We start from the raw sequence: 22,856 nt of genomic DNA on the forward strand, positions 1-22,856 counted from the left end.
ACGTGTGTCCTACCATCAACGCTAAGACAGAGACATCAAGAAACCGTGCCTGAAGTCTCACAGGGACAAATGTCTGTGTGGGCTCACTGTGCCTCACCCACCACTGTCCGGTGGCTGACCTGCTCTCCATCTGCCTTCCTCCCTCCCCTTCTGTGGACACACCCACGCCGCCCGGCAGAATGAGGGTGGGCAGAGAGCAGGGTGAGGTTCAGAGGGAGGCTGTGTCCACACACGCAGAGCACCGGAGCCACGTGCTAAGAAAAAGACCGGAATGAGCCCATCTCCCCGAGCCCCCACTTCCTGCAGCGTGCTACCTTGCCGTAGAGGGACTTGTAGCTCTGGGAGATCTCCTGCCTCTGCCGGTTGCTCCTGGATGTGATCAGCTCCAGGATGGCGTCCTTGTCACTGCCTGGAAGTTGGAGGACAACTATCATCCCACTCAGCCTGCCTCCAGGAAGCCCACCTGGGCTGTCCCTGCCCTGTCTACAGCTCTCTGCAGTCCTGGCACGAGCCGCTTGCTGGTGAGGTCATGGTGTGGGAGAGGAGGCCTATGGACATGTTATCAGGCCCCCACTGAAAGGAGCCAAGGGACACAGATTCTCTGAGTGCAGATTCTCTGACTGCCAGGGAGTGTGAGACCCAGCATGGCAAGGGCTGGCCAAGGTCGTACGATGAGCGGCTTAGAGAACACAGCAGCGGTTCTAACTCCCAGGCCAGGGCTCTTTCAACCCGGGAAGACAGATGAGAATGGTGAGCACTGATTCCAGGCCTTGGGCACCATCTGGTGTGCACAGGGCCACTGGGCAGGTAGTAACGCCAGGATGGGGAGCTGCCAGAGAGGCTTCCACTGCATGGACAAAGCTCCACCTCTGTAGCTGGGTCTATGGTCTATCCTTCCAGGATTCTGTGCACTTTTTTATTGTCTGGAATAGTTTTAAGAAAATTGCTTCCTGGCCTTTGGGCTAAGATCGACTGTAAAATTAATGAAAACAATAAAAAGAGGACCCAGAAGAATGAGTGAGTACATCTCATGCCTCTACCACCACCCAAGTGTTCTGGGTGATACCCACCTTTGGGGAACACCCCCCGCCCCCGAGCCGTCTTTGCACCCACCGAAGCCCTTCATGGCAGTGTACAGAGCCTCAGCATCCTGGTTGGGGTCGAAGTCTGGGAAGTCACGGATGGAGCCCCGGTACCTGGCACCCTGTGGAGAGTAGAGCAGAGGCTGAGCACTCGATACCACCCAGGTTCTGTCCCTGCCCCTGCCCTGACTGAGCCCCTGTCCCTGGCCGGGCCACTGCCCTGACTGAGCCCGTGCCATGACTGAGCCCCTGCCCCTGGCCGGGCCACTGCCCTGACTGAGCCCGTGCCCTGTCTGAGCCCCTTCCCTGGCCAAGACCCTGCCCCTGGCCGTGCCACACCCTGACTGAGCGCGTGCCATGACTGAGCCCCTGCCCTGGCCGAGCCCCTTCCCTGGTCGTGCCACTGCCCTGGCTGAGCCCCTGCCCTGGCTGAGCCCCTGCCCTGACTGAGCCCCTGCCCTGGCCGTGCCACTGCCCTGGCTGAGCCTCTGCCCTGGCTGAGCCCCTGCCCTGGCCGTGCCACTGCCCTGACTGAGCCCCTGCCCTGGCTGAGGCCCTGCCCTGGCTGAGGCCCTGCCCTGACTGAGCCCCTGCCCTGACTGAGCCCCTGTCCAGAAGACTTTAGACCTGGGTCACAAGCTGAGTCCACACTGAGCTCCCACTCTTGAAAAGTCATGCAGTGGACTCCACAAATCCTGAGTAAAGGCGTGGACACATTCCCTACTACCTGTTACAACCTCCCCCAGGGACGGTGGTACAGCAAGGTCCGCCGCCCGCACCACTTTCCAGGGGGCCCAGAGGGGTGCAGTCAGTCCCACAGGAGTAAGAAGAGCCTCTCACGTTTCTTGTACAAGGAGCCCCGGGCAGGGCAAAGGGCTGGCACGTGCGGCCGCTGGTTGAAAAGCTGGCAGGTGGAGGTGCGAGTCCTGCGTGGGCGAGCCCAGCAGAAGGCTCTTGTTCCTCCCACTAAGAGCCCCTGGGAGCGCTGACACCCAGGGCTCAGCGTCCCCTGACCCCGCTGGTGTCTTACGGGCGTAGGGTTCACAAGGCCTTCCCATCTCACCCAGGGTGCTGCTTCAACACGGGAAAGCATGGAAGGCAGTCTCCATCGCAGGGACCAAGAGACTCAGACCAGAGAGGGGAGGCCACTCTCTCCGGCTGTCACATAGAGCCCAGGTCCCCACTCTCCAGCTCCAGGGACCCAGCAGATGCCAGCTGGGGAAAGGGGGTCCTCAGCCTGGTGGGGCTCTGGGCCACCTCAGAGTCAGCCCAGAGACAAACTGCTGCCTTGTGGGCTTGTGGGGGGAGTGGAGGAGACCAGAGACCTTGACCAGATGCACAAGGGCTGGGTCTCACAGAAGTCAGACGTGGGTTAGCTCGACAGCACCGGTGAGTGTGGGCTGCAGGCCCACTGGTCCCGGGCACACGGCTGAGGACTCCTGATCAATAGGGACTGAGTCATAGCCCTCTGAGTGCTGGCCCGGAGCCAGCATCTGTATGACCACAAGTTGTAATAAATACCAAAACGTGAAAACAGCGGGCCGATTCCAGCTGAGGAAGGGCCGCAGAGCGCCTCACAGAAGAGGGTGGTGTTCCCCCTGGGCCTGCAGCCCCGGCCAGCACCGCTCTGCCCGAGGCAACGGAGCGAGGCAGGCAATGCGGGCGCTCTGAGTGGGCAGTGCTGGCCCCTCGGAGGTACGTGGGCGTAGGCGCTGGCTTGCTATTTTAAGTTCTGACCGCTCGGGTGACCAGAAAGGGACACAGCCCTCCACGCTGTCACCTGTGAATCCCTGCAACCTGACCCTTCCCCTGGGCGGAGAAAACAAGAGTCACAGGGGCTGGCTGCCGCAGCCAAGGCTCCCTGTCTTCCCAGAACTCCCTTCTCCCAGCCCACTTCGGACTTCGTGGGTGTGCCTGGGAGATCCCCGCTGACCGCAGCACTCCAGCCCTCGGAGGGCAGGTTCTACGTCTTCCTGCAATATCCCCGGCCCCTTGCAGAGTGGCCGGAGGAGGCACGGACGAATGAGGAAGGAGAGAGGACCGGTGCCCTGCCCCGGCTCCCTGGGCCCAGCACCATCAGACATGCAGAACAGACAGCAGGAGCGTCGAGGGCAGGATGGGGGGAAGGATGGGGTCTTGCTAGAACAACAAGAGTTCCTGCTTCAGCCAGGCTTCTCCTGAGACCGATGTTTGCTCGGTACTTTCTACTGGCGCAGGCCCGCGAGTCTTGGCTGTGGGGAGGAGTGGGGGGAGGGGGCTGTAGGCACGGCACTTAAGTACACATGCTGGAGGCCATGGCTTCCCAGGGAGAAGCAGGGCTCCAGCACCCCAACATTAGTTTTCTTATCTCTGAAACAGAGCTGCTCCGCTCATGACCTCACCCCTAGGGTACCAGCTTGCCTTTACATGTAGCCCAAAGACAGCCGAATATCAACAAGCCCATAAAATGCTGTTTGTGGGCTGAGAGGAGGTTTGATTCTGTCTGCGGGGACAGCTGTGTTGGTGGTGACAAGTCTCCCAGCTCTTCAGTGGAAACGGGCTGGTGCCCAAGGCCTCTAGGACCACGAGGCTCTAAGCTGCCATGGGGGACAGGACAGGATAGCACTGTGTTCCCCAAGGTGAGGACACAGGTTTCAGCAGCAAACTGGCTCTTTCTTGTCCCTGCTGCTCCCCCATCATTTGGGGCAGGTGGACAGTGTTTGGGGGAAGGGACCACGAGGGGGAAAGGAAGTTTAATGGCCCATATGGATCAAAGCATTCTCTTAGAGGCAAGCTTAGTGAGCAACAATATTCTTCTCCTTCATACTTCTTTATGGACAATGAATTAAAACCAAACCAAACTCCCTGCCAGTGAGTCCATCCCAACTCACAGGAGCCCACAGGACAGGGCAGACTTGCCCCTGTGGGCTTCTGAGACTGGAACTCTTTTGGGGAGTAGAAAGCACAGCTTTCTCTTGTGGAGAGGCTGGTGGTTTTGAACTGCCGACCTTGCCGTTAGCAGCCCAACGCATGACCACTACGCCACCAGGGCTCCTCTATGTATGATGGCGCGAATGGGAAAGAGAAGGAAATCCTCTAGCTGCCAGGAGGCCACACAGAACTGCAGTGACTAGAAGGGGTGGGGTGAGGTGGGATCTCAGCACTGGTCCTGTTTTAGACAGAGGGACCCTCCTCATCCAGTGCAGGATCCCCTCTGCCCCCACCAACCCCTCTCCTATAAGCCACCTCCAAGAGCCACCTGTGTAGCTTCCCCTCCCAGGCCTGGCCATATAGCAAGCAGGGCCTGGCCTCAGGCACCCAGAAGCCAGGGCCGGGACACAGGGGGCGGGGAACAGAGGAGAGAAGACACTTTCCACCCTGAAATATTCAGCAAGTTCTGATGCCAGCTGGTGAGCAGCCCGGGGCCCGAGGCTTGGAAGGGTTTGGGCCCCACCTGGCTGAAGGTGGATGCTGCAGCCACCCAGAAAGAGGGCTGCAGGGTCAGGATGTCCCCTCCCACCCCTACCCCACCCCCAGGACTGCGGCAGGCCCCTTCTACACAGCTCCCAGGAGTCCAGGCACAGGATATCTGCCTCTGACACTGTCCGCAAAGAATTTTCATACCTGGGCTGGTGCCACCGGGTGAATGCTTGGTTTCTAACTGAAAGTGATGGGCTGAAGATGCTCAAACGTGCATGTAATGAAGGGCTGGCAGCCTGCTTCCTAAAAAGCCGGTCACTAGAAACCGTGTGGACCCCAGCTCTATTCTATGAGCCCAAGTCAACTGGTGATGGTGCACAGACCCCAGGCATCCCTGGGGACCAGACCACGGGACCTTCTCTGTGACCCCCACATGGACTCTGCATTTCTTTCAGCTTCGAGTCCCCAGTCTCGGGAGGGAACCAGCTGTCCAATCACCGCAGGAGGGACGGGGACGGCAAGCCTCAAGCCACCCAGAGCAGAGACAAGAATGACTGGCTGGTGCGGGGCGAGTGCGTTACGGGCTGGAACCAAAAGCAGAGCTGGGGGTGCTAATCATTGGAAACAGCTTCAGCTCACTGGAAGACCTTTCTGCACATTTATTTCTCTTCAACGTTCCTCCCCATTCCCAAACTCCAGCACTCCGCGCGTGCCAAAGTACTTCGACAAGCCTGAACATCCTCCGGCCTTGCTTCGGCTGTCCAGCCCCCCCACGCCCCCTCTACCCATCAGTCTCCACCCACTAGCCTCTGTCTAGGAAATTTCCCGGCCCTCCCTGCAGGCCGCACTATCCAGGCAGGTTCTCTCAGGCTCTGTGGCAGGCTTGCAGCTCCTTCCCCCATCGGGCACACACCATGACACTGAAATTTGAGGGGCAGAAAGCCCCCGGGTTCTCACATCCTGGGACCAGGACTTGCTGGGGTTCTACCAGCTCCCCGCTCAAATCAAGGAACCTCAGGGCAGCTGGCATGGCCAGAGAGCACAGAGCCAGGAGTCCTAAGCTCTATCTGTGCCCTAAGTCATGGTCACTTGGTTCTCCTAGACTCCTTCCATTTGGGTTATCTCACTCACTGCCACCGAGGTGAACTGCACCTGTGGGTTTCTGAGGCTGTCAAGCTTCCTGGGAGCAGGAAGCCCCATCTTTCCCCTGAGGCAGGCTTTGACCTGCACCCTTTGGTGAGCCTGTCAGTGCGTACCCCCCAGGCCTCCTCTTGGGTCATGTAGGATTCTCAAGCGGATGGTCTCTCAGGAAGTAGCCAGGAGAGGACAACTGGAAGGAATTGGGGTGCAGCAAGAGTCTTCCCTGGATGGTCGCCCATAGCCCCCCAAGTCTCTCTTCCTGGACAGAGAGGCCACTGCTGCAGGTTCGCTCTTCAGCGGATGGAAAAGACCTGGGTGGGGGTGGGCTGGCGGTGGGGGAGCTGGCTAGGACTTTCCTGAGGATATGGATCCTACATCATATAACCCCATGCTAGTAAAAAGCTGAAAATAAACATCCTACACACCTAGGTGTGTGTTATACGGAAAGACTTCTCCCAAGTTGTTTCCCCCAAATACATGCCAAACCTAGCTGCTTGTTACACATGGCAAAAGACTATACACTTAGGAGGTCAATGAAAGGAGGTCAGAGGTTATGCTCCCTAAGGGTTATCAGCCATCTAGACCAGGGGTGTCAAACTCAATTAAAATGCAGGCCATTTGGTGCAACAGGCAAGACTGATGAGGGCCACGTCACATTTACAAATTTTGTTAAATTTCTATTTTGAAGTAAGGATTCAGGAATATGGATAGGATAATTAAAACACTATATAATTGCTTTTATTTAAACATTTATTTAATGTATTTATCAAACTAAAATCATCCTTTTGTACCTGAAACTTGCCAGCGCTTTATTCCTACTAGTTTTCACTTAACTCTTATGTTGTGACCGGAAAATATAACAAAGTAACCACTAAAAAACACAACATGTCGGACAGCTGACAAATGTGACATAATCGTAATGGCTTCCCTCTACCACGTCAATTAGCACTGCCGCTAGGTAGGATTCCTAACAGCACAGGCCAGAGCGCTCTTCTAAACCTTTTCTCCGTTGGGATCTGTTTGCATGACGTGACACTGAGAGTGGCAGACATTGCTCCCAAATGTCGCAGGAACTGGGTCAGCGTGTTTATCCACGTCCACAGGCCCCCAGGAAAGGCACTGGGCCACGTGTGTACTCGTCTTCAGTAGTTAAAGGGTTAACGAGGGAATTATGTGTCCAGTATTGCCTCGATCTCCCCAAGCGCTATTTTCTTCATAACATTTTTTTCTATTTTCATTTTATTTCAGAGCATCTTGGGCCACAAAAAATTACCTCGGGGGGGTGGGGGGGTGGGGTGGGGGTGGGCGTCATGCAGCCTGCGGGCCACCAGTTTGACACCCCTGGTCTAGAGTAATCAGACTGTATCTGTCCCACCCTAAGTAGAGCCCACTCCCTTCTGATAAAGTTAGTAGATTGTTCCCCTGAAGGGGAGCCCAGGGAGGTCAAATTCATTCAAGGATGACCAAGGTTAGGGTTCCACATTGAACCTGGGGCCCGCCCATCTTGTGACCAGCCCTGGAGTCCCGGAGGTGAGCATGTTACCATGAAATCCGTCTGACTTCTTTATTTCACCCTCTCTTCTATCTCTCTTATTCTCTATGACTTTACCATAATCTTTATATATATATTAACCATACAACTGAGCTTATCAGAACCAGGATTAGTTGTTGGGGGGCTGGCTTCCCCTTCAGATACACTGGGTGGCAATTCTCGAGGCCCGGAGAGAAGTTGAATGATCCCTGCGCTCAGTCACCTAGTCTGGGAAACACGGGCCCAGAGAGGGCAGAGGGCTCCTGCGACGTCATACAGCTTCGTGTTGGTGTCCCAAGGCCAGCGTCCCCGTGGTTGCAATGAGAGACAGAAGGGGCTGAGCTGGCACCCCTCGGCTTACTCCTGATCTCCCCGTCCTACCGTCCAGCCACCCCCCTGGCCTCGTCTCTCTCTCCCTCTCTCTTTGTCCGGGGCTGCTGGAACAGAAATACCACAAGCGGGGGCTTTCACAAACAGACTGATTTTCTCACAGGGGGCTGGAAGCTCAACCTCACAGTGCCCCCTGCAATGGGAAGCTTTCTTTCTCTGGAGCTAAAACCGGGTCTCTTGTGAGCTTCTGCTTCAGGTGGTGTGCAATCTTTCTCCCCAACCCTCTGCATGCGTCTCGCTGCTTAACCTGCTCCTTCGCGGGTCTCAAAAGAAATGGGCTCAAGACAGAGCCCTACACAAATCCTTTCTCAGCAACCTAACAAAGAACCTTCTCTCCCAAGGAGGGTGACCGTAACCACAAGTATGGGGATGGGGAGAGGAGCCCTGGCGGAGTGGTGGTCACAGGGCGCGCAGTCAGCAGATGGAAATTCCAGCTGCTCCGAGCGTGAAGGATAGGCTTTCCACTCCTGTCCAGAGTGACCGTCACAAAATCCACGGGGCTTCTGTCCCTGTGCTGTGCTGTCACTGAGAGTGGGAATGGGCTCGGTGGCAGTGAGGTTGTTTACGCTCCGTTCCCCAGAGGAAGGAAGCAGGGACCATCACAGCGGGGAAGGCCGGGCCGAAGAGACCGGGCACAGCCTGCAGGCCCCTTACCTGTGCTGGTTTGGCCATGTTCTCAGGTTCTGCAGCAGGAAGTTCTGTGGAGAAGAAAGAGATATGAGATTCCCCTATACTTGGCTCCCCTTCGCTCTCTCCAACCCCCCTCCACCCGCTCCCCGACCAAGCAAGTGTGTCCCTCCTGGGGTTCTCCAGCTGCCCCCAGCCCTCTAGGTTACCCAAAGGCCTGGCTCGGGGCCAGGTGCATTTTTCAGAGACCAGGCAGTGTCCACACAGTAGCCACTGGGCTGGCAAAGGGACTCAGCACCAAGAGGGGGCCAGGCCACGGCCACTGGTCACACACACAGACTGCGCACACGCGTTCCAGGCCCTGGTCCCACGGACCCTCACAGCTGTCCTTCTAGGCACCAGACTCCCCTTTTTCACAGACTGAAGGGCCCCGGCTGCTTCCAGCCCGCCAGCATGTTCGGTTAGGCATCTCTGCAGGCTGGACACCTGATGCATGCTCACTTAGCGTTAATACAACTATTTCCAGTGTCCTTACTGTTTGTCGCAGGCACGGCCTCTCTCTGGGTCACTCAGAACCCAGGGCTTAATGGTCTGCACATGTGAAGAGGCCAGGAGGTCCCAATCACAGGCTGCAAAGAGCTGACAGCAAGATAAACATTTATCTCTTCCCCCTTCTATGTGAGTCACCCGCTAGGCACTAAAGATGGGGCAATAAATCCAAGATAAAGTCCTGCTTTGCTGGAGTTTCTCTTACACACACACACACACACACACACACACACACACACACACACACACACCATCCAGCTGTGAGAAGAACAAGAGAGATAAGATAAAGTCTGGGGGGGTGGCTAGTGCTGGTGCTGGTAGGCTGTGGGGAGGGACAACACTAGCCAGTGCCTGAAGGTGACAGGTGATGGAACAGGGGCATGATCACCTCAATCTCTCTCCAAAGGAGGGCAGCAGGGTTCAAAGGGATTGTCATTATGGACACCAGAGGTAGAGACAAAGGACCACGGCTGTCCATTTGTAGCTGACGTCTACAATTCTAAAACCACATCTATTACTTTTAAAACATAAAAGAAAAAAATGTAAATACAACTCCATGGAACGTGTTCAGTGAGGTCCCCAAGGGGCAGAGCCAGAAGAGCGCTGGGTGCAGCAGGGAGCCACGGAGCCTGGGGTTGGCATCAGAGCGGAAAGGCTATGGCACTTGGGCTGTGGTTTTCAGTGGTGCCTCACTCCATTTTGAGTCAAGTTCTGCCTCCTGTTGAATTCTTCACACCCAGTAACCAGCAGAGGAGCAAGTCTGCCCTTAGGGAGTTAGAGAGTAGTTTACAACTTCCCTGGCCAGCCCAGGTTGGTGTTGGGCTGCTAACCAGTGGATCGGTGGTTCAAACCCACCAGCCACTCCATAAGAAAAAGTTGGGGCTAACTGCTCCCCTAAAGAATGACAGCCTTGGAAAGCTTATTTAGCGTGGCCAGGAGCCAGAATGCACTTGCTGGTAGTCAGTTTAGTTTGGCCAGCCCAGGGAGGGGCAGCCTTGCCACCAAGGAATTTGCCTGGGGTCCCCTCAATGGCAGACAGATGTAGGGCAGAAATGGCCCAGGGTCACATGCCTGGTGGTGTCAAGAGTGACACCACCCCTGTCCCAGGTCGGCAGGTGACTGAAGGACTCTGGACCAGTCCTATAAGCCTATTTAATCTGCAGTGGTGTATGCATCGAGTACTGGTGGAACAGTGTTGGGCTGCTAACCTCAAGGTCAGTGGTTTGTGGTTCAAAGCCACGGCCACTCCAAGGGAGAAAGCTGAGGCTGCTCCCGTGCGGGTTTGCAGCCTTGGAAAAACTAAGGGGCAGTTTGTTCCACTCTGTCCTACAGGGGCACAATGAGTCAGAATGCTTCGGACGGCGATAGTTCGGTTTTAGTGTGAGCACGCTCCCACTCCCACCCCTTAGTTGTGCCTGTCACAGGAATTCATAAGCCACCAGTCATGACTGTAGAAGTTTCCATTGTTTCCTTTTGTCTATTATGTCGCATGGTCCAGAGTCTCTGAAGACCACTATAGCCTCATGCTGATGGTTTCTCTTAACTGGATGATGTCTTTGTCCTGTTGTGTAGGCTTAATAAAGGCATCACCATACAATGTTTCAATTGAGAGTTTCTTTTCTCTAGAATGGCTTTACGGGGCAGGGGAGAACTTCCCCTGTGGGTTTATGAGACTAACTCAGGCGTCCTCAAACAATGACAACCCGTGGGCCACACGCGGCCCGCAGAGGTCATTGATCCGGCCCATTGGGTGTTTTTGCCCCGTTTGGTTTTTTACTTCAAAATAAGATATGTGCAGTGTGCATAGGAATTTGTTCATAGTTTTTTTTAGAACTATAGTCCGGCTCTCCAATGGGTCTGAGGGACAGTGAACTGGCCCCCTGTTTAAAGAGTTTGAGGACCCCTGCTCTAACTCTTTATGGGACTAGACAGTCTCATCTTTCTCCCGAGGAGCAGCTGCCGATTTTCAATGGCTGACCTTGCAGTCTGCAGCTGTCCACCACCAGGGCTTCTTACAGGGCAGTTCTACTCTGTTGTAAAAGATCACTCTGCACTTATTCAATGTATCGGGCTGACATATGTGGTTATAATCCCACTTGGCAATGGGTTTTCTTTGTTATGCTCATGAATCGTGTTAGTGCAAGGTCACCGTGAGCTGAACTCCGGTCACATCAGAGGGGGTGGGTGAGTCCTGGGAACACACGTGGATTTGCTACAGCACTTCCATGTGGCATCTGTCATGGGAGCACTCGACAATCAAGGCCAAGGTCACTGGTGAGGGGGTCACATGTAGGTTTGGAAGTCAAGGCAGTCAGAAGTGGAATCAAGTCCCTGGTTTGCAGTTGACGGAACTGTTATGACCTTGGTCAGATGAAGGCTATCTCAAACACAAAAGCAGGGAGTGGTCTCTCTTGCCCACTCTGCTGGGCAATTGAAGGTCAGGACATGATTGATGACAAAGGCAGAACCCACAAGGCCAGGCATGAAATCGGTCAGTGAGCTCCAACTCCAGCAGAGCCCTCGCTTCTGACAGAAGAACTGTGCTCCAGATGGCTTTCAATGGCTGGTCTTTTTGCAGGGGAGGGGGGGGGGTCGCCAGGCCTGTCTTCTGAGGCGCCTCTGGGCAGACTCAAGTCTCCAACCTTTCAGATACCAGCTGAGTGTGGTAATCTTTTTTGTGTTCCAGGCAGGGGCCTTTAGGCATGAATTATGGTCCCAATCAGTGGTCATGCTCACTGTCTTGGTGGGATGTTCTCAGGAAGGGGCTTTGTTGTGTTTGCCCGCTGTGTCTCCGCAGACAGAGACAAGAGTGCACAGCGGGCCAGGCAGAGGGGCGGAGGACAGAGAGCAGCTTGTAACCTCAGCTCATCAGCTCCTGGAAACCCTGCTGTTTGCCTGACAACCAGGGGCCTCTTGGTAACAAAACTGCAGCTCTTACAGGAAGGGGAAACACCCCTCCCTCCTGTCCCCTGCCATCTGGGCCTCCCGGTTAGCACTGCAACCCAGGGGCTGGCCAAGAGCCCACTCTGGGTTTCCCCAGGGCTGGAGAGCAATGGAGGCAGAGGCTACGGGCACCCCAGAGCTGGCAGAGAAGCACGGGCTGAATGAGTTGCAGGACGTCAGCTGACACCAGGAGGGCGGGCTGGGGCCCCTCACCTTCTTCTACAGCCTCGAAGCATTTTCCTTGGGCCTTGTTGCTGGAAACTCTGGCTGCTGGCTGCAGCCCAAGTCCACCCAGACGGGCCCCTTTCCAAGGAGACGGCCCAGTGCAGGGGCCTCCAGCTTTCTTTGGGGGAAATACTCTCTACTCTGAGAGCCTGGTATACGTCCTCATGAGGGCATGTGTGTGTGGAGAGCTTTGTAATGTCTTCCAGGACTAGATGCTCAGAGCCTTTGATGGCACCCAGAGCGGCCCAGAGGACGCCTTTCCAATAAGCTGAATTCGTGTTTCCTACGCAGTTCCAGAGGGCATGAAGAGCCCCAACAGCCCACTGCTCCACACACCCTACATTTCCAGATTGGGAAAAAGACAGACTGAGAGGAAAACCACTTGCCAGCGTCAGCCAGCCGCCAACATCTCTGCATCCCGGCCGCAGTGTATTCCACGTGTCCCAGCCTCCGGCCCTGGGAACACCAGGACATTAGGAAGAGGTCAGAGGGAATGATCCAGGCCCTCGCTGGAAATGTGCTCCCGTGAAACCTCAGACAAGCCAGGCTCCCTCTCCAGACCTCATTTGTTCCTGAGTAAAGTGGGAATGCTGCCACTCCCTCTTTGGGAAAAGCCAGCGAGTGGATGGGACAGGAGGAAGCTCTCAGAGAGTTCAAGGATTTGCACAGCAAAATCTCCAAAGGGCAGGCCCAGGAGGGTGGCCTTAAAGCTCTGAACTGCGTTATCCTCACCCCTTCCCATCTTCCCCAGATAGGCGTTGGAATCCCAGCCCCATCTACCTGTAGATATCAAGAGCACTGTGGTGTCGTGGTTATGTAGTGGGCTGCGAAATGCAACATCAGCAGTTCAAAACCACCAGTCTCCCCACAGGAGGCAGATGGCGCTTTCCACTGCTGTGAAGCCCAGGGGAGGTCCTACTCTGTCCAACAGGGTTCTTGTGAATCAGGATGGGCTTGGTGGCAGTGAGTTTGATGTTTTAACTCCTTCCAGGAACAGATCATCAGTTTGGGTTTTTTTTTCCTCCTCCCTAGGAGGGGCTAGTGGGTTAGAACCTCCGACCACCCGCGGAGGGCTTAACCATTGTGCTAGCAAGTCTCCTTTAAGCTAAAGAAAGGCTCAAAGGCTCAGGTTTCTTTTTGTATTTGCAATCCCTAGCAGAATGCTGGTGATAGGTCACATTCTGAGAAAAAAACTCTGAAAAGTTCCCTCCCACGCGGTCTGCTTTTTAATTGAATTCTCTGGGGCCCAGATTTCTGGGGTGTGTAGAGGTTGGGGCGACCCACCCAGATCATTGCTTAAGATCTTTTAAGCCTTGAAGGAGCTGGTTTCCGAAGGCCACGTGCACGTGAAACACTAGCCTAAATGAATCAGTGAAGACTGTTGGCCTAGACATTGGGCTCTTTTGAAGAAATTTTTATGTGCAGTCAGTTTCAAGAAAGCAGACACTTCCAAATCAGACTAAATGCTCAAAGTCAAAAACGCACTGCCAGTGAACGAGTCCTGACGCGCAGTGACCCTCTGAGGACAGGGTAGCTCTGCCCCTGCGGGTTTCTGAGACTGGCAACTCTTTACGGGAGGAGAAGTCCTCGTCTTTTTTCCAGGGTGGTTTCAAACTGCTAACGTCTCCATGGGCAGCCCAACCTATAACCCACTGAGCCAGCAGGGCTCCGACTAAACACGACACCCTGTGGTTTGCGGGTAAATCCTTATCATACAAACACCATTTCCAAGACAGCATTGACCTTGAAAGTTCTTCTCTTTCGTGAACAATTTGGCTCCTTAGTCGCATGCTACCCTGATTCGCAACTCACCTGTGAAACCAATTTCAGCCCACTGGTATTAACTGTTATTATTGGCTGAATATGACTTGCATTTTCACAGTTGTCGATTAAGTAAGAAAATGTTTCTTCTCTTTTTGTGGCCAGGTTTTCCGGGTTGGTAACGGATTTTGAATTTCATTTCCCCCACATTATAGACACGGAAAATCAAAGCTGTGTCCTGTTGGTGCTGTCAGGTAGGCATTGGCCAACTAACTGCAAGTTCGTCGGTTCAAACCCACCAGCTGCTTTTAGGATTAAATGTGGGACTCTCCTCTACCTCTGTAAAGGTTTACAAAGCCCACGGAAGCTCTGCGTCAGGTAACTAGGAGTCGGAATGTCTGGTTGAAGGTGAGTTTGGTTGGGTTTGGATTAAGGGTCAAACTGATAAAACATGCACAAAGTTTAGAGTCAATGGTGTATGAAAAACTAAATTCTGAGCACTAGACTTGCAGAAGGCAACAGTTTATTGGGGGGGGAGGGCTCAGTCCATTTTGAGACTCCAATGAGGCATTTCAGGCCATTAATTCACTCAAAAAAATTTCACCGCCATTGAGTCCATTCTGCCTCATAGCAACCAGAGAGGTCGGAACAGAACTGCCCCTGTGTGTGTCTAGATTGTGACTCTTAGGGAGCAGAAAGCCCCATCTTTTATCCCAGGAGCAGTGGTGGGTTCTACAAGCAACGGGAGAAACCTTGCCCCCAGGTGGTTTGTTTGTAGGAACTCCCCTAGTAACCTGGGGGATGGGGGTGGAGGACAGCGGTTAGGCCCTCAGGTGCAGGTACTTCCTTGCCTGGTCAAACCTTTGATGGAAATAGATGTATTAGATTTACAAGGACCACTGGTGGTATGGTGCATTGGGCTACTAACCACAAGGTCAGCAGTTCGAAACCACCAGTCCCTCTGAGAGAGGACCAAAAGAGGCTCTCCATTCCACTCCAGTAAAGAGTTCCGCGGTGAAAGCCCCGAGGGACGTTCTCCCCTGCCCTATGGGGTCATTACGAGTCTGAGTCAACGTGTTGGCAGTGAGCTTGGAGTTTTGGGGGGAGCTGCAAATCCCGAGCCACATCCCGATGGAGGATACAGAAGCAGCCTGTCAATGTTTGTGATCTGCAGTGGTGTTCGGGTCCCAGTTAGGGTCCCTTCCCATTCCCGTAGCCCCACCTGCAACTGTGAGTAGCTCATCGGTTTCCACTCAGGGTTTTGTGCCAACTTCCCTGTTTTCACACCTTGTAGCTTTGCTGTGTGGCTGCGGAAACTCCCAGCACCCTCATGCCCTCGGGCAGAGGGCAGTTTCCCTTTGTCCTGTTTAAGCAAAGGGGTCTCCGTAAGGCATATTTGAATTCAGGGCCCTTCTTTCTCTTAAAACAACAAGGGGAAGCCCAAGCAGGAGGAGAGAGGAAGAAAAAAAAAGTGTGTGTGTGTGTGTGTGTGTATACATATCCCTATAATGCCTGAATTTTTTATTTCAGGAAAAATTTTTTGTTGTTTAATTCTTTACTTTCATAGTTATCAATATATATAACAACCAAAAAATATTTTAAAAATATAAAATCTGCGATGTTTTTAAAATGTAACCAAATTGTCATATTCGTTCATGGAGTTATAATAAATGTTATAATCCAATGTTACGAAAATGTTGCACTCGGCATTACAGGGATATATGCTTTTCTGTCCTCAGATGGTGGCCGAGAGCTTGGGAGGCTAGAGGGCAGCCCTGGGGAAGAGAGAAGCTGCTGGGTGTTGAGGGGAATCAAGAAACCACGCGGAGGATCATGCAAAAACACCCTCCGCCAGCCGTGACAACCTGGGCCTGTCACAACGTGGCACTGTGGCTCACGGGTCTCACACGGCTGCCTTCAAGGACAGCACTTAAACCCAAGATTATCCCTCCTGGTTCACCTGCCCTCACCTGGCTCCTTACCTGGACCAGAACGTCTATCCCTTTGACCAGCATTTTCTTTCCAACCTTCTAGAACCTAGGCCCGGGCCCTTCAATTCTGGTCTCATTCAAGTCACGGGGAAGTTTGTGAAATGTGACAGAGAGGGGTGAAAGCGTGAGCTCACTGTTAACCAACTCACCAGAAGGATAACACGATTCAAGATGCCATTGTTGAAAACCCCAAATGACAACAGTCCACTCCCTTGCAGTAAAAATCCCTTTAAGCTTAGTCAGTGGGGATGTTCTAACTCAGGAAAGAGGCACGAGGGTCATTTAGATAAAAAATGGAGTATGAGCCCTCAGGGGAAGGTGGTCTGAGAAGGTGGATGATACCCCCTGGAGAAATGTAGATATCCAATGCTTCCTGTCCTGTCAGCATTGGGATACCTGCTAGTTACTTCCTGGGATCATAGTGCAACCTGTTTGTTGCTGGGTTTTGTTGCGGGTTATAGTTCCAGGTACGCAACTTGCTGGGTTTTCACAGATTGTTTTGAAGCCGTTGGGAGGGAGCCAAGCCCGCTGCTCCCTTCTGTTTGAGCTTGCAGAAACAGAGTGTCGAATCAACCCCGTCTGTCTCTGTCTTTGGGTGAAAGAGTGACAAGGCAGTCCAGGACCCTTGTCCCCAGCACCACAGTCACTAATGCACCAGGGCCAAGGCCCAGAGATTGACACCACCATTTGAGAGGTGTGTTAGCCAGGGCTGTTTTTCACAGGACTCGAAGGCCATCTCTTCCAGGAAGCTAGGGGTGAGTTCTCCTTCCTTAAGACTCTCGCAGGGCTCTGAACCCACCTTCGCAAGCTTGGCAAGCGCGAGGGTTGCGCTGGCAACAAGGGATGACAGAGAATACATCTGAGTTTCTAAAGAAAACAGCAGTGTGCAGAGGCGGCTCCCCCACATGATCTGACTGTTGTCTTTCGGCACCTTTTACAGCATGACAAGCGACAGGTCCCCATTTTGATTTGACTCTGATTCACAAAGATGCTACCATGGGTTTCTGAGGTTGTGAATCTTCCTGGGAGTGAAGGTCTCATCTTTTCTCCCTTTGGAGCACCTCGGTGGGGGTGGGCTTGAACTGCTGACCTTGTGGTCCGCAGCCCATCTCATACCCCACTATGCCACCAGGGCTCCTTTGGGGTCCTGATAGTTAAGCAAAGCAGCCCCTAAGGAACATTCTGGCCTATCTGGTAGCATTCCGATGGACTTCTCTGGTGGAAAAACCAGTTTGGCTGCATTTGTAGATTCCTTTCACTCTAAAAATGTTGCATCTCGATTTGTTTTTGAGTGGCTATACCATCTGCCAGATTTGGTCACTGACTAACAGGTAGAATAAAACCTTTATTCATGCATTCATTTTACGCCTGTCGGGATTTTACCCGTTCTTGCACATGATCTTTTAAGTAGCTTGTGTACCTGTCTTTGTTGCACCAGCTCGCCAGGACTGCGGGGGGGTGGGGGGAGAGGGAAGGGGGTAGATGCACAAGTTACTCAAGGGTTTCCTGCCGTGACCACCTTGAAAACCCGTGGAACCGCCCAGCTGTGTGGCTTTCACACTGTGCTGCTGGGAGGAACCCAGGGTTCCCAACATCACCCCCCACCCCCACACACACCCCGGCCATCTGCTTTTCTTTTCGTACCCAGATTTCTTAAGAATCCCTCTGAGCAATGATTTCTGTGGTGGAGTAATTTTTCAAGGGTACAAACCTTCACTCTATGACCAGGAGTGGCAATAATTGGAGCACTTAGGCAAAAATCTGTGGTTAAGCAAGGGGCTCACTTCTGAAAAAAACATTAATTGAACACCTGCTACAAACCAGGTCCCATGACAAGTTAGAAGCAGAAGAAAAACCAACCCAGAAAAGGCTCTTGCGTGGCTATTAGGCACATTGCTGACTCACAGCGACACGACCTTGTAGGACAGAGCAGAACTGCCCCTTTGGGTCTCAAAAAAAAATTTCACTGACATTGAGTAGATGCCAACTTGTAGTGACCTGCCCCTTTGGGTCTTGGACCCTGGGGTGGGCTGACGGGTCTGAACAACCGACCTTGTGGTTAGCAGCTCAATTTGTAGCCTGCTGTGCCACCCGGGATCTGTCCCAGTTAGTGCAGTAGAGTCTGCAGTGTTTCTTTTTTTCTATCCTGTAGAGAAACAAAATGGAGTTCTCAGCAGTTTTGAGCCCAGTAGCCAATCTGCACCTGGTGGTTTCCCATCGGCAGAGTCACAGTCTCGGAAACCCACAGGGGCAGTTCCGCCCGGTCCTATCACAGGGTCCCCCTGAGTCAGAGGGCCTCGGTGGCAGTGCGTTGTGAGTGAGCCACTGTGCAAAGGAAAAGAAGCGCGGTCTGCTTCCATCCGGGGACAGCCTGGAAAACCGCACAGCAGTGCTGCTCGGGGGCTGGGAGTCGGAATCACGCAGCAACATGCAGCAATGAGAGGGAATGAAGCATTCACGATCATAAACAGAAAGCCTTTATAAGCATGATATTGAAACTGCACATCACCCAGGGGCAACAGTTTCTTCCTGTACCGCAGAAGATACTGGTTAGCATCCCATGGGTGTGCGCGTCACTTTGGGGGGTTCCAGCCTGCAATGTCCCTCTTTCTGCTTCTCCGGTGCCTTGTCCCCCAGACCACAGGAAGACACCCAGAGCTTCCCCATCACTACCCAGGAGCCTGCCTTTGGTGAAGGCAGGGTAAATACCATCCCTGGCCCCGCGCCCGGGCACACCCCCGGCTCCGCTCTCAGCACTCAGGTTTCTTAGAGAGCAGTAGCTCTCCCTCTCTTGACCCAGAACCATTGATCCTAAGGCGGCCCCAGGCCCCCAGGAGATCAGCTGGCGGCCCCAGGCTTGGAATGAACTGGCCTGCTTTTGCCTCCCAGCTCAGAGCACTTTTGTGCAAGGCAGCAACATCTATTACGGCACAGACTATGGAGCCAGGTGGTATAGTGTGTGGCCTTAGGCACATTCTTAACCTCTCTGGGTCTGTGTCATATGTAAAATGGGGTGGGGTGGGGGAATAGTATCTCACAGTAATGGTGAGAATCCAATTAATTAAGAAATGTCTAATTCAGAGCCCCCAATAAACCCAAATTCACTGCCCCTGAGTCAATTCTGACTCACAGTAGCTCTGTAGAACAGGGTAGAACTGCCCCTCTGGGAGTTTCTAGGCTGTAATTCTTTGCAGGAGTAGAAAGGCTTTCTCTTAAGGAGCACCTGGTGGCTTTGAACTGCTGACCTTGCAGTTAATAGCCCAGTTACCCACTCTGCCCCCAGAGGCCCTAGCCACAGCTGACTAATGAACCTACCCATAGGGAATAAGAGATATTGCCACAGGATGTTGAAACAAATACCCCATACACAGCCTATAATTAACCCGCTCGCTCCCTCCTGACAATCTGTTTCTGTGGAGTCTCTCCTCTGGGGAGAGGATACCATCACAGTGAGTGTCGGTTATAACCAGATAAGCCTCACTGAACACGCAAAGAAAAAACAGTCCCAACCTATCGTGAACCCTGGAGCAAAGGGACTTTGGTTGAAGAAGAAAACCACGGGAACAACCTCACCAGACCAACAGAAAGATGTCACTAGACCAACATGGACAACATTTGGAAGCCAGAGGTAGTAGAAGTCAATTCTGGCCAAAAATTGTACCCCAGTTGACCATTCCTCACAAATCTGTCACACAGTCTTAATCCCCTCAATTCACGGATAAACCCACAAATCCCCCTTTTCTCAGGGGGTTTGCCTTTGGTGACTCCAGTTCCAGTTTGCTCCCCGCTTTAATCAACCAAAGTAAAACTCCTCCTTCCCCCTCCGCAACCTCTGTACTCTTTCTCAGCAGAACCGAGGGAGAGGAGAGCCGGACTGGTAACAAAGTCGACCCAGAAGCATGTCAGAAATAAAGTCTGAGATTGACTTCCACAAAATCAGCCCCAGCAAACTGTATGGACCACAGTTCTCCCCTGACACAGACTGGGTGAATGGACTTGGCTGCCATGGGGCCCAGCACATAGTAAGCACCAGGTAAGTATGTGCTATTATTGCTTGCCTCCAACCTTGACCACCTCACTAACCTTGGTTGATTCCAACCTCTGCACAATGGGCCTAACAGTGAGCAACACGTCAGAGGGCCGCCAGGGCCTGCCTGGCCCGTGGTGAGGGCTGAAAAACAGTAGTGGTGGGGCCCCAGAACCCCTATCTTACAGACAAAAACCCTGCCTTCTAAAGCATTTCCAAGATGGTCCTGTAGCACTCTTGATAGATGGGGCTCAGAGGTTCAAAGGTCCCACAACCAGCATTCCTCTAGAGGTGGTCTCTGTGGAGGCTTCTCAACAACAGGAGGAAACCGAAGCAGAGTAAGACTGGATTGGTACCTAGATCTGTAAGTTTGCCCTCCTGCCTGCTCCCCCCTCCCCTCCCTCACACACACCCTTCCTTGCCTCTGCTGACAAAGGGGAGGGAGGGCATAGTCAGAAATCAGGGTAGAGACCACATCCTGAACTTTATCCCCACCCAGGAGGTACCTCAAAGAGGCTGGGAGTGGTGAGGCTGGTGGCCCAAGGGATCTCCCCAGAAATTCTAGAATGGTAGGGAAAGAAGAGTCATCCAGATCCAACTCATGTCAGCAGCTGGGCGCACAGCTCCTACTGCTTGGGCCTAGCGGGGCAGGAGGTGTGGCAGGTACCCAGCTGGCTAGCATGGCGCAGGGCAGAGGCTGCGCCTGGGCTGGGGTGCTGCAGTGTAGATGTTCCAGACACTGGCAGCTGCCCAGGACTGCAGAGCCAGCCGCCTCCACCCCTACCAAGAAGCAGCCCCAAGAGACTAGGCCCAGGCCTGGCCCACAGCACCCCGTGCCTTGCACCCTCCTGTCCACATCAAGCCCCACCGACAGCTGCTGCTGCCCTTCCTCAGAAACCGCAAACATTTCCTGTCTCCCAGCAGTCAGGCAGTGCCCGGGAACAAAGCACAGGCTGCAAAGAAGATGGTGAGTGACTGTCACAGCTGCAGAGGGGACCAGATGCCTTTGCCTCTCTCCCAGCCCCACCCAACTCCCAGAATCCTCACTCCTAGAAAAGCTGGGTGCTGGAAGGCCAGCAGTGGTGGAGGCAGCCAGCTCTGCAGACTGTGCTACAGAGGGCTGACAAAGGCAGACAGGGAAGGGGCGTGTCCAAGGGCACCCCTGGCCCAGATCTCGGTTCTCCTGAGCCCCAAGTCAGCACCCTCTCTAAGGCTCAGGTTCTACCAGGCTGAAGGGCAGGGTCCACTGGGGGCAGTCACTCACCTGGCAGGGCTAAGTAGGCCCAGATGTCCTGTCTGGGTCAGCGGCCTAGCTGGTTACGGTGTGCGGGTTGGGGGAGGGGGTGTAGTGGACGGAAAGAGCTAACTCCTAGGGGAAACCCCTTCCTCCACATATCCTGGAAGTCAAATGTCCAAATTTGGAATTGTCAGGGAAGCCCCATGAGGGTTTAGGGAAAAGGAGGGGGTGAAGGGGGCAGGGCACAGCAGCCAGTTGCAGTTCTCCCAAAGGCCCCTGCTCCTTGTCCCTGCAGGGTCTACAAGGGCTGGGCCAGGCTCCCCAAATGTGTCACTGATCCTCCCCAAGTTTGTCATGTTTCCTCTCAGCTGCCAGATAAATCCATCCTCCCTGCCACTGTGTCCACTGAGAGGCTGGGTTTGCCAGGTTGGGACTTGAGGAGGAAGCAGGAGTTCAGAAATGGAAAGTGACCAGCTGTAGGTCCCGCTGAGGAGCCCGGGTGTCATGGTTACAAGCTGGGTTTAGCTGCAAGGTCGGCAGTTCAAAACCACCAGCCACTCGACAGGAAAATGACGAGGCTTTCTCCTCCCGCAGAGTTACAACCTGTGAAACCCACAGGGGCAGTTCTACCGGGTCCTATCAGGTGGCTGTGAATCTGCATCCAAACTTACTGCGGATATGGCGGTAAGTTTGGTCTTGGGTAATTCACACTGCAAGTTGTTTGGGGAGGCGCAGATTCCTAGTCAGGGGATTTCACACCCTTGTGTTAGTCCTTTGGGAGTCATCTGAAGCCCCCACTCTTTGGGGGGGGCGCTAAGGTGGTGCTGTGGGGTGGGCTTTGGATTGTTGACAGCAATGTCGGTGGTTCAAAGCCCCCAGCCACTCTGAGGAAGCAAGAGGAGGCAGTCGGCTCCTATAAAGATTTACAATCTCAGAAACTTCCAGGAATCAGGATGGACCCCATGGTAGGGTTTTGGTTTTTAGTAAGCTGTGTGAGGGGGAGCGGCATCAGGGCGGGGCCCCTGCCTCAAGACAGGGCCCCTAGGAGATGGCTGGGAGGGTCCTTCCAGGGTGGGCAGTAGTCCCAGGGGGAGGAGGGGTTTCGAGAGGCCCTTCCTCAGTCTGCACCTGAGACCCTCCTCCAGCCCCCCACCCCGACCACACCCTTCTCCCCTGCACCCCGTCCTCTCTCCATTCCCCTCCCCCAGCCTCCCGCCTCGGGCCCACCGTACTCCCCAGCTACACCCAGCCTGCGACCCCCTCGGGACACCTCGTCCCCCGTGCCTCTCCGGAGCCGCCGGCCCCCCCAGCCCCCGCTGTCCCGTCTGCGCGGGGTTCCACCCCGGGTCCCAGCAGAAGGTATGCATCAGCCCACGATCGACCATTTACAACTCGGCCCCGCGTCCATGCAGCCCCTGAGATGGGATTCCCCGCGAGCTACGTCGCTCCCGGGCCTCAATCCACTCACCGCGCCCCGGAGGCCTCTAGTCGCAGAAAGACAGTCCGACTCCGAGGAGCTCAGCTCGCTGGGTCGCAGCCCGTTAGAGTCCAGCAGTCGCAGCGCGGGGGCGGGCTGGGGTGCCGGGGACACGTGGCGCGCAGAGACCAATCGGGCCAGCGCCGCCTCCTCCCTCGCCCTCCCTCTCCAAGTCCTTTGCGCTCTCGGAGCCCTAGAGCGTCACCGGCCGAGGATCCCCGCCGGGAGACCCTCATTCAGGGCCCAGACCAGGACCGGAAACCCAGAGAGGGTAGGGGGGCGCGGACAAGGTCACGCGGTCATTCAGTGTTAGACACCTGAACTGACTCCCTGCTCAGAGCACTTTCCCCCAAATTCCTGCAACTCTTCCAAAGCGTTCTTGGGAAATAGAATTGAGACTTGCGCGGGGGTGGGGTGGGGGATAAGCGCAGTGTGGGCCTAATCAGACCCCCTTTAAGGGCCTTTTCAGGTCGGCCG

General features: G+C 54.3%; 1 protein-coding gene across 4 annotated transcripts in view; it reads right to left on the bottom strand.

Moving 5' to 3' along the window:
- ANXA6 (annexin A6) overlaps positions 1 to 22,502 on the bottom strand; it is a 58,530-nt gene extending 36,028 nt beyond the window's left edge. The window contains exons 1-4 of one of the 4 annotated variants that reach the window (XM_075541840.1): positions 22,371 to 22,502; positions 8,197 to 8,240; positions 1,114 to 1,204; positions 315 to 409 (exon numbers count right to left, since the gene is read on the bottom strand). In XM_075541840.1, coding sequence (XP_075397955.1) covers positions 315 to 409; positions 1,114 to 1,204; positions 8,197 to 8,214 — 204 coding nt within the window. In that variant the 5' untranslated portion in view covers positions 8,215 to 8,240; positions 22,371 to 22,502. Of the gene's footprint in view, positions 1 to 314; positions 410 to 1,113; positions 1,205 to 8,196; positions 8,241 to 17,690; positions 17,777 to 20,929; positions 20,951 to 22,370 lie in introns of those variants that run through there. The other 3 variants (XM_075541837.1, XM_075541839.1, XM_075541838.1) reach the window with 3 other exon arrangements.
- Between the last annotated feature and the right edge of the window lie 354 nt (positions 22,503 to 22,856).

The sequence above is a fragment of the Tenrec ecaudatus genome, chromosome 2 (assembly GCF_050624435.1).
Source record: "Tenrec ecaudatus isolate mTenEca1 chromosome 2, mTenEca1.hap1, whole genome shotgun sequence".
Taxonomy (NCBI): Eukaryota; Metazoa; Chordata; class Mammalia; order Afrosoricida; family Tenrecidae; genus Tenrec; species Tenrec ecaudatus.